The 11340-nt window shown below is 37.9% G+C and overlaps 1 protein-coding gene across 2 annotated transcripts in view; it reads left to right on the forward strand.

Annotated features, from left to right (window-relative positions):
* Positions 1-9829, forward strand: part of RHOH (ras homolog family member H) — a 59484-nt gene extending 49655 nt beyond the window's left edge. For both annotated transcript variants that reach the window (XM_083164698.1, XM_083164774.1), the window contains exon 2: positions 6164-9829. In XM_083164698.1, coding sequence (XP_083020824.1) covers positions 6336-6911 — 576 coding nt within the window. In that variant the 5' untranslated portion in view covers positions 6164-6335 and the 3' untranslated portion in view covers positions 6912-9829. The remainder of the gene's footprint in view (positions 1-6163) is intronic.
* Positions 9830-11340: the final 1511 nt, after the last annotated feature.

Raw genomic sequence — 11340 nt, forward strand, 5'->3', positions numbered from 1 at the left:
TGTATATATATATATATATATATATATATATATATATTTACTTATGTAATTGTTTCCCTTTTTGTTTGTTTGTTGTGTTTTGTTTCCCTTTTTATTGTTATGTACTTATCTTATTTGCTGTGAAACAATAATAAAAATACATGATTTAAAAACAATAATAATAATAATAATAATAATAGTAATTAAAAAAAGCATACTAGTGGCAAATTTTACATAGGTGTTGCATGACTACAGGGCCACCAAAACCCACCACATGCAGGGACTGCCTAGTGGCAGTGCTTCCTGCTACTCACAGCCAGACTGGCAGTTGCAGTGGTGAGATAGCAGAGAGATGCTTTCCATTAGACACCATTTTCCTGCTCTCACAGTAGCCCTTCCCAGTTTCTAAGAGCCACAACCGATGCAGTCCCTAAGAGACGTTCGGTTTGCTAATTAACAGCATTTACAGATGATGATACTTTATTTATTTTTTTACCTGTAAGGCAACTGGGCATCATGGGAGATGTATCATATTGTTTAAAGATGAAGTTGCCCATACCTGCCAATCAGCAACTTGGAAGCCTTTTGACACATCATGCTAATTATAATAATTAGATTGTTACCCAAGGAGACTTTATTTCACTCTCTATTATAAGTAAAAAAAAATAAGATACCAGTAATAATGTGTTACACAGTACATAATGACCAATGTGGCTGAGGAGTTTTTTTAGCCCCTTACAAATAATTGATTAGCTACTGTATGTGGCATGAAGGAAAATACATTATGCAAATTTTTAAATAACAAAACATAAAATTTGCATAATACATCCAGTGGTGGCAGCAACTTACATTGGTGGTGTTCGTAGAGCAGGCCTTGTTTTGGGTATTTGGCTAGGGGTTGTTAGAAGCCTGCCTAGAATATCTCATCATTACTCTCTGCATACACTGTCTGCACTATGAAGACACCACATAATGAGATGCATCACGCAGTACAGAGCATTCTTACTGGCTAAAGCTGTCTTTACCTGGCTGCGTGGGGCTCAAGGAACTCTGCAAATTCAGAAAACTGGTCGGGCATCCTGTCGCTTCTTCCATGTGCTGGTAAGAACCACATTTGGGGGTTAAAAGTTTGAAGAACTTAAAGTTTTTTTTAAAGCGCAGAAGAATATGCTGCATATACACTAATATACTTGAAATGATGACTATTTATGTCATATACAATATTTGTACCTTACACATAAGAGCAATGGTTCCCAAACTGGGCCCTGTGGGTCGGTTGGCCCTCGACCACCACGGGTTGGTGGTCAAGGACCAATACAAATTCTTTATATCTGTGGGATGAGCATAATCTATGCTGGTGGCTGCCAGTCACGAAGTATGTGGATAAACAGAAACGAATGCCGTCTCTCACCACATAACTTACTATAAGGATAACATATAAACACAATTTAGTTCATTTAATATATTTTTTTTTTCTGAATTTCTCAACAGGAAAGTTTTGGCTTAGAGGTGCCGTAAAATAATTCTGATGCTGTAGGGTGCGGTGACTCAAATTTTAGGAACCATTGCATTGGTAGCTGATTGCTACGCCAGTTGGGATGGTCTATCTGGCATGAATACCCAATAGAGATGTGCATGGTGCAGCGCTTGCACCTAGATAAGCAAGATGAGTGCATTCTCACATATGCCGAGTACGATAATGATATATTTGTACAATTATAGATACCTTCAGATCAGGACAGATGCAGACGTAGCTGACAAAATTCCTTCTCTTACTTAAACCATCTTTGATGGCCCCCACTGCTTCGGTTTTCTGCCACCCTGATACTTATTCCAGTGTCCTCTGCTGATGCAGCTGTGGTTATGTACCCTGTACTTGTCCTCTATTGTATAAGCTGCAAGTCACTGTCTTGTATATTCATTTATGTACTCTGTAATTGGGCGCTGCAGATCCCTTGTGGTGCCATATATAGAAAGCATAAAAATAATAATAATCTATATCACTAGCTAGTTCATTCTAATTGTCTGTTCGCAAATGCTTTGCTGGTTCAGATGGGTGATTTCCATGTTCCTTGGGCTTATATTCGGCTTCTATGTGTGTGTTGAAGCAAATTCTTTTCTTCCTTGTACTCAATACAAGATGTTTCTGCTGCAATAGGGAAAATTGAATAATTATATTGATGCCTAATAGTAAAGTTTCTATTGAATGCCCTCTGTACGGTGCTGTGAAACACCTGTGGCACCTTAGAAATACAATGTAATAATGTAATAGTAAATGCATTTGTTACAATTGTAATAATGCATCTATATGTATATAAGTAAATATTCATATATACCATGATTTGTGGATACAATGTTAGTTGCTTAACCTTGTATTATAAGGTTATTTTAAGGAGGTATAATTTTCTTTATTGCATGGTTAGTATTAGTTATTTTTACTGTAGTTTGTGCTGTCATGTGGTACTCTGGTATATAATTAGGGCAAATAGAGACTACATAGTAACTATAATAAGGTGTGTGGCTATTTATTTAACTGGGTTTGACTGTGTTTTCTACACGATAGATACACTATTACTATTTATTCACATTTTATCCATTTTTTTATTTCTATACACGTCATTCTGCTTGCATCAAACAAAGTTATTTTTGTTTATAATATGTGGAGTGCTTCAAAATTATTTTTATCATTATAAACTGATTTTCATTAAAGTTTTATTGAAGGTAAAAAAAAATGTCAATGTAAAAATGACTATTTGATAAATGACACAAAAAGCTGTTGTGTTTATCAAAATGTAACTGATATGAAATGTTTCACATATGTTCACTATTGACTTTATTATCTGTCATTCTTCAATATGATAAGTTATATACATATTTTTTTTAAAAATGTAACCGATATTTCACACATAATGCATACAGCCGGTACATTGGTGACATTAATGGTGCAATAATGGAATATTGTGTTAGATAAATATTGTGCTAACTATTCTCACGAGTTTTGACCCATTATTGATCTACTGTGGGTGTAAAATATTTCTGTTATAGTATTACACAAATGTACGGTACATAACAGTGCAACTCATTTCTGCTGCTAATCATCTTAAGGTGCCCACACATGGTGCGATTCTTGTTTGCATTTTGAACTTTTTAGTTCAAAACACATGGCCTGTGATGCGATGTGTGCTCCCATGTTCCTATCGCAAGCCAAAAAAGTATGTGCAGGCAGTACGTTTTGTACTAGATCGCATTTAATCAAGTACAAAACGCATTGAGCACAAAACGTACAGTGTGGTGGCACCATTACTTGTTTTTAGACCTCTGCAAAGCATAGTTACTTAAATATAGAAAAGGTAAATTTTTGAAATGCATGATGTAATATTGCTATGTTGTTTTTAAAAAAAAAAAAAAAAAAAAAAACATTTGAGATGGAAAGTGCCATGTCACTAGTCCATAAAGTTTTTTTAACATAAAAAAAAACCTCACCATGTGTAATTTTAGCATTTACAGTCCATGACTTCATTCTTCCTTTATAGCAGGAATTTACACTAATAATTCATCAGTTATTATCTTAGTATCATATTATGTTGCCCCAAAATGAAATTGTTGCTGCAAAGAATTCTACTAATTGATGATTGATTATTGGGCATGTTTGTAAATTCTTTATTCAGTCTGTGTGTATAATCATCTACTGACTATGGGGTCAGTGTATTAACGGGGGGTATCCAATTACCTGTGATAACTCCGTTTTATGGAAACATAGCTTTTTTTTGCCACCAGCTTTATCGCATTGATACGGTTGCTTGCATGCAATAATCTCTTCACCTTCTCTGAGCAGACTATAAATCCCTATTTTTGAATACAAAGGTTCAAAACCTTTTGACCACCCCTAATGACTAATTAGGCACCGTGAAGTTTTTAATTATTTTTATTTCGCCAATAATAAGATGTCAGTTTTGAGGTGAAAAAGTGCAAAGTGATGGAAATGGGGATACAAGGTATGAGACTCATTTAGTGGGGGCTTTATGAGTGGGACAAGTGTTTTTAGGCTTGCAGGTGTTTTTGCAATTTTTTTTCAAAGTGCCTTTAATTGACACAAATTTATACTGTATATTCATACCCAAATTTTATGAGAGCACTTATTTTACATGAGAAAGCTTTATTTTTATCTTTTTTTCAATGCATAGTGCAGCCATTTAACACATTCTAAGTACTCATAATCTTTTAACTATGCTCTCTAATATACTTCTATACCGTTATCCTATGTAATGGGGCCTACACACAGGGCATTTTTTACAGTATTTGGAAAATGCCCCTACATCGCTCTGTGTCTAGGGGACATAGAAAAAGCAATGCAAGGCCTGCGGATCAATATCGCCCGGTGATGATTATACAGCATGCTGGATAAAACTAGTCATATCGCCAGGCAGGGCCAGTGTTCTCACTGGCCCTGACACATCGCTGTGTGATAAATGATCTAGCATCGCTCAGAACGCTCAGCAAATCTCCCCGTGTGTAGGCCCCATTACTTTGTCAGGCTTATTTCCCTATTTTCATCTGTACTGTTCACTCAGGGCACTCAGTTTTACAATTTTCATATAGAATAAAGTTGAAAGACTGGAGCGTGCATACCCGCGATAGGTGTTATAACTTTAGCCGCAATTGTGGATTTTGTTTTTTAACTTTGGAGAGAGATAAGATAAACTACCAACCGACCAGCTCCTAACTGCCTACAGCATGCAACAGAGCAGTTAGAGGCTAATAATATTTATTATTCTTAAGTAACAGGTTCTTATATAATGCACCAAATTCCATTCCATTTTACGATTGATAATATAGACTGAGTAGTTACAATCAAAATGGTAGGAACAGTGGCGGAACTTGTGGGTTGTAGGAGCAAAACTATAACTTGGGGCCCCCCTCCTCCACCCCAACTGAAGTTTACAACAGTGGGTGACAGGGAGAGGCGGGGAGGCTGTGTGTGACAGAAAAGGGGTTGACAGTGGCAGTAGTGGGCCCCTTAGTCCTCAGGGGCCCCAGTGCACTGCACCTGCTGCACCAATGGTAGTTCTGCCTCTGGGTAGGAAGGCCTTGCTCACAAGCTTACAATCTATGGTTAATACCTTATCTCTCTCTAAAGTTTAGTAAATAGACCCCTTAATTTCAACAGACTCAGGACCTAATTCAGTAAGGCTCATTAGGCATGAAAGATTCACTGCTTAACGAGCCTCTTACGCCATCTGCCATGCGAACATCCCCGTCTCATTTGCGAATGGATATTTAGCATAAACATCCATTTGCACGGGAGAATACGGGCCAAAAATCATTCGATAGTTGCCGACCATCGAATGATTTTTTCCCCTGTTCACAAATATGTCAGTCTTGACTGACCTATATTGCAGCGTGCAACTCCAAGAATGGGGTGTTTGCATGGGGATGACCAGTGTTTTCATGCGTGCAGCCACCATTTTTGTGGGCACGCCCAGGAAACGCCGGGAGTTCCCATGTGCCTGCTCCGCGACCTTGCAAGTCGCCAAATCCATTTACGAAGTGGGGCTGCAGATGCGCATAATAGAGCATGTGCAGTCCCCAAAACAGTGGGACGGGGCCGAACTCGCAAAATTGCGAATCGTCATGACTTGGCCAGTTCAGCCACTGACTTGAGCCCTGACATGGTCACCTTAGCTCACTCGCCTCTATAGTTCTCATCAGAACGTTGCCCTGTACTATATACTCACTGAGATATGCATGGATTTAATTAGCAGAACATCTGATACTTAAATAACAAAATCACAGTTGAACTTTATTTTGTATGGCTGTCATTAGTATACATTGACATTCCCTATAATAGAAAACAACAACAAAAACACACGTTCATACACAGTTGAGAATGAATTGCCTTTTTTCTTTATTTTGGTCCATTAACTGTGGTGAGTGATGTATCATACAGTATATATTAGAAATGCTTTTTTTAAATTCCTATAGCTGGTTTACAATTATTTAATCCACCATACCTACAAAAATCAACCATAACATGCCGTGTTGTGGTTATTACTTTACTAGTTGGCAAAGAAGTCTATTTGTAATGGGCCAATATTATTGCAGATAAGAGGAATTGTAATTATTTTATTATATAAAACAATTTTATATATCATGAAACTAACGTAATTTTTATTGTTTCCACCAGAACCCTGATGCAATAACATCCCTGGGAGAGAACGATATTGGTCGCCGGATATTGATGCCTTCCTATAAGAATACCTAGGGCAACCAGTCAAGCATCTCTCACATCCTGAGGCTTCATGGGAACCTGTAAAGGTCTCCATAGCAGGCACCAACTCTAGACGCTAGACCACACGATGATGAATGCCATTAAGTGTGTTTTGGTGGGTGATGCTGCTGTTGGCAAGACCTCACTTCTTGTTCGCTTCACATCCGAGACCTTTCCAGATTCCTACAGACCGACTGTCTATGAGAACACAGGGGTAGATGTTTTCATGGATGGCTACCCCATTAGCCTTGGACTCTGGGACACAGCTGGTGATGATGCTTTCAAAAGTATCCGTCCCATTTCCTTGCAACATGCAGACATTGTCTTACTGTGCTTCTCTGTGGCCAACCACACTTCATTCCTGAATGTGAGGAACAAGTGGATTACTGAGATCAAACATCACCTGCCACATATACCAGTGCTAGTTGTGGCTTTACAGACTGATCAGAGAGATACAAATGCCTCACGTGTACCATGCATTAGTTCTGCTGATGGCAAGCAGCTGGCACAGGATGTCCGCGCTAAAGGGTACTTGGAGTGCTCAGCTCTCAGCAACCGGGGAGTACCGCAGGTGTTTGAGTGCGCAGTGAGGACTGCAGTCAACCAGGCTAAGAAGCGAGCCAGGCGGCAGCGTTTCTTTGTAAATGAGTGCAAAATTATTTGAACTGTTTACCACCTCACACAGAAAACATACAGTGCCTTCATCCAGAAACTTACCCAAGTACAGAACTACTACTTTCCAGGTAGTTACAGTGGTTGGTTCAATCTTAATGTTTCTATAACAAAAATTGTTGGGTAAAATACAGTGTAACAGAATTTCATACTGGACTAAAACCGAAGATGGAAACATTAATGGACTTTAGGGAACACATTTTTCAATCTACAAAAATTATTTATTATTGTAAAATAGAGTCCATCATTGGAAAAACATAGAAAAATGAACTTATTTCCCAATGAGGTACCTCACACATGAGCCTTTCTTTTCCAAGGAAAAGCAATGGATGTCGGCACTTTCAGGACTCCCAGACAGGTCATTGAATCGAGTTCTGATCACCATGTGTGAATGTGCATGGACCACAGATTTGCCTGTAAAGAACTATATTTACTAAACTGAATACAACTGATTAGTGCATCAAAACCACTGTGAAGATTAAATCCATACGATGTGGACACCACCAATTTCAGATAGACTTCAACAAACTGAGATATGACAGAGTAACCCACCTAACCACTTCTGTCTTCAAAGAGCCTAATAAGAGTTTGCAATGCAGGCAAAAAAATGTCTGAAGTAAACATCTCGTGGTTCTGAAATAGATATTTTGAAAAATGTGATAAATGAATATTGATGTTAAAGCATTTACAGTAAATTATTTTTATAGTTAGTATTACATAATTATTTCAATTCTTAAACATTTTCCTTCAGACCTGTAAACTCCAGCAGCATTGTGTGACTTTTTATAAGTTATAATGATAAAAATTGTGTATCACTTTTAAGAGGGCACATAAAAATGTATAAAGCAATACAAATGTATGATTAATGATATTGAGAACTGTTCTACATGTAAATATATAATCCATAAGTGACTATATGCATTGCCAATTACTCTGGATTCACACTGTTCAGCACTTTATTCATTAACTGTGAACTCTACTGGACATTTTTGGGTTCTGTTACTGGCAATACCAGTCTTTTGGATTCATTTTTTTTTATAGAGGAATGTCTTTTTATATGTTGAGGATTATATTATATATTTATTAGTGAAACTCTAATTAATATAATTAAACATATTTTTTTTGTTGTTTTATACATTTTTAAACGCTCTCTTAATGTGATACACATCTTTTATTATTAGAACACTTAATAGTTTAAAGCAATGCAGAGTGGTTTTTGTGGGAACAGCATTCATTTATAAGGAGAACTTCAGGTTATTTGATACTGGTATTTTGTGCCTAAATCTTTTCTTGGTACTTTCTATTAGTGACCCCGGGGTAGATGTATTAAGCCTGGAGAAGGGATCAACTGGAGATAAAGTGAAAGAAGATAAAGCACCAGTCAATGAACTGTGTTTGAAAATGACAGTTGGGAGTTGATTGGTTGGTACTTTATCTCCTTTTACATTCTCTACTTTATCTCCACTTTATCTCTTCTCCAGGTTTAATACATCTGCCGCCCCCCCCCCGTTACATGCGAGTTACTGAATGTTGAAGCATTTCCTGAAAATGTACCATTCCCCTATTTGTTGTTTGTCTTTGCAAAGGGGGGTTCGGTTGTTCTCTTTGTATCATCCAATGCACCAAAGACAGTAGAACATGCTTTCCTGGAACATGTGGGAGACCCATGATTTTTGGGGTAATCCCCTGCAGCCCCAGAAGATTGACAACCCTCCCGCATGCCACCCAATTCCTAGTGAAGGGGCACAATGGGGAGATTAATAGAGGGAATCCTAGGGTACTCAAGGAAGGGTGCAGGATATATGGAGGCATTTTCATTAAAACTCCTTATTTTGGCCCCGCCCATGTGCCATTAGGAGCCAATTTTGGCTATATCCCCATGAGGGGGCTTAATGAAACGTTCAGTCTGGCCAAGCCCCGTCTGTGCAAGTATGCATCCAAATGGACAGCAATAATCTTTCTAAGACTCAGATGTACCAAGCGTCAAAAAGTGATGAAGTGGAGTTGTAACCAACCAGCCATTCATTGCCTAACTGTCATGTTACAGACTGGGTTAGAAAAATGACATTTGGGAGCTGATTGGTTGATTGGGAAGGAAGAGATAGAAATGTAAGAGAAGATGGAAAAGATAGGTCATGGGAGAAGATATGTGTATCATCAGCTTAAAAGTGGTACTATAGACCAAAGGAGGAGCTGATATAACCATGGAATAAGGTGCAGATATGTGTCAAGGACAGAACCTTGGAGAACACCAACAGAAAGAGTATGATAGGGGTAGGAAGACTGGAACATAGAGAAAAAAAAAGGAATGGATAGAAAGTTAGAACGACAGCCATGGTAGTGGAGTGTAAGAGAACCCTCACAAAAGGGCCAGATGTATCAAGCTTCAAAAAGTGATAAAAAAGAGAGCGATAAACATGTAATCAGCTCCTAACTGTCATGTTACAGACTGGGTTTGAAAATGACAGGTAGGAGCTGATTGGCCGGTTGCTTATCACTCTCACTTTGTCACTTTTTGAGGCTTGAAATATTTGGCCCTTAGTACTGAGGCAGAAAAGGTCTGTGTGCCTCCAATGTTACTAATATAATGTGTGCATTCAATGGTATCCTAACTATAATAATGATAATGACTGTCAGAAAATGGCTTATTATTGTTATAAGAGTATTCACAAATTAAGACTATTTCTGTATTAAAGGAATTTAATACTTTGTCATGATCTAAATATCATTTCATTTCCATGTCTTTTTAATGCCTTTCTTACAATTGTACTCAGAATGGATAAAAGTGTTCTCATGGGGTAAATTTTTTTTTTTCATTTAGAACTAATATTTATAAAACGCTGAAAAAGAATTTGAACTGTATGCACATTCGACTAAAGAAACAGTATTATTCTCCAATAATAAGAAATATGCCAGCCACAATAAATATTGAAATTTTCACTTTGCTTATTATTATTTATTTTAATTCAATTTGAATTTGACTATACATAATGTACAATTTGGTACATTACTGAACTAAATAATATACCGTACATAAAGCAGCTGGAGCTTTCATACTTACATATGTCTACCGTGCTAACATTTACTTCTTTGCAGCAAGTTGCCATATTTTGAGGAAGATCAAACAAGGAGTGACTGAGAGCTTAGCAGTCTTGGGGGAACATGACCAAATCTTCGGAAAATATAAAGTACTAATTGGTTTCTATCATTCTATGGTTGCACTACAAAAATAACAGAAGCTTATTGGTTGCCACTTTATATCCCTCCACTTTAACTCTTCCCAATTTGAAAAATCGGTACTTATGTAATATCTGGGCTCCCGTTTTTCTTATGAGACCGCGTCCCCTGGCGGGGGTCACTGCGCTCGCCACGCTTCGGGCACGGTGGCTCGCCACACTATATAAAATCAACTCCATGCGTAGTTGGATAGTCGGGGTATGAAAAAATGGGGTGCATTTAACATGGGAGCCCAGATAATACATAAGTACCGAAAAATCTCCCCGTTGCTTTGCGGTATGGGTCACAGGGTTGACACTATTAAGGTAGACATACATTATGTCGACCATTAAAAGGTCGACAAGGCTTAGGTCGACACATGAAATAGGTCAACAGGGTTGGAAGGTTGACACAAACATTAGGTTGCCAAATGGGCATCTCAACAGTCAATAGGTCAACATGAGTTTTGACGTTTTTCAACATGGTCATCGTATCAGTGTACCGCACTCCCTCGCATAACTCGCTGCACTCACCATGTGCCTTTCCTTCGCTCAGCACACTATTATATTGTCCCTACACGCCCTCATGGATGGTAGGGTATGAAATAGCACCCATTTTGAAAAAAAAAAAACATGAAAAACTCTGGTTGACATTCCAACTCTGTTGACCTTAGCCATGTCCACCTATGTTTATGTTTCGGCCTAAACCTTGTCGACCTTCAGTGTCGACCTAGCGACCATATCCCATTGCTTTGTACATAAATATAGAGGCATCACTCGTACTGCACACATCAATGAAAAACCCTACAGCCACAGTGATTAAAGTCTGACGTTTCAGTTATGTTCTTCTTTCCTCAGAGACCCCTTGCACTGTTTGGAATGGGGAATTTATTCACAGGGGTTGGACTGGTGATGTAATTGCAGCTCAAATGACTTCAGCTGTCTGTGTAGTAATAATAATAATAATAATAAGAATAACTATTATTATTAAACTTCGATAACACATATATGACTAGCTCATGTAACCTTGGAATAAAATTCTTTGTACCTGCATATAAAATAGCGTGATAACACGTCCGCCTATTTTAGTTTGTGCACAAAACACATGTGCACAAAACACATGTAAACACAGATTTGGTCAATTGAACTGGATGTATAGGAATAAAAGTGACTTACGTAAGCAACAATGGAATTCCAAGGTACCAT

This window comes from Crinia signifera, chromosome 1 (assembly GCF_055691185.1).
Source record: "Crinia signifera chromosome 1, ASM5569118v1, whole genome shotgun sequence".
Classification (NCBI taxonomy): domain Eukaryota; kingdom Metazoa; phylum Chordata; class Amphibia; order Anura; family Myobatrachidae; genus Crinia; species Crinia signifera.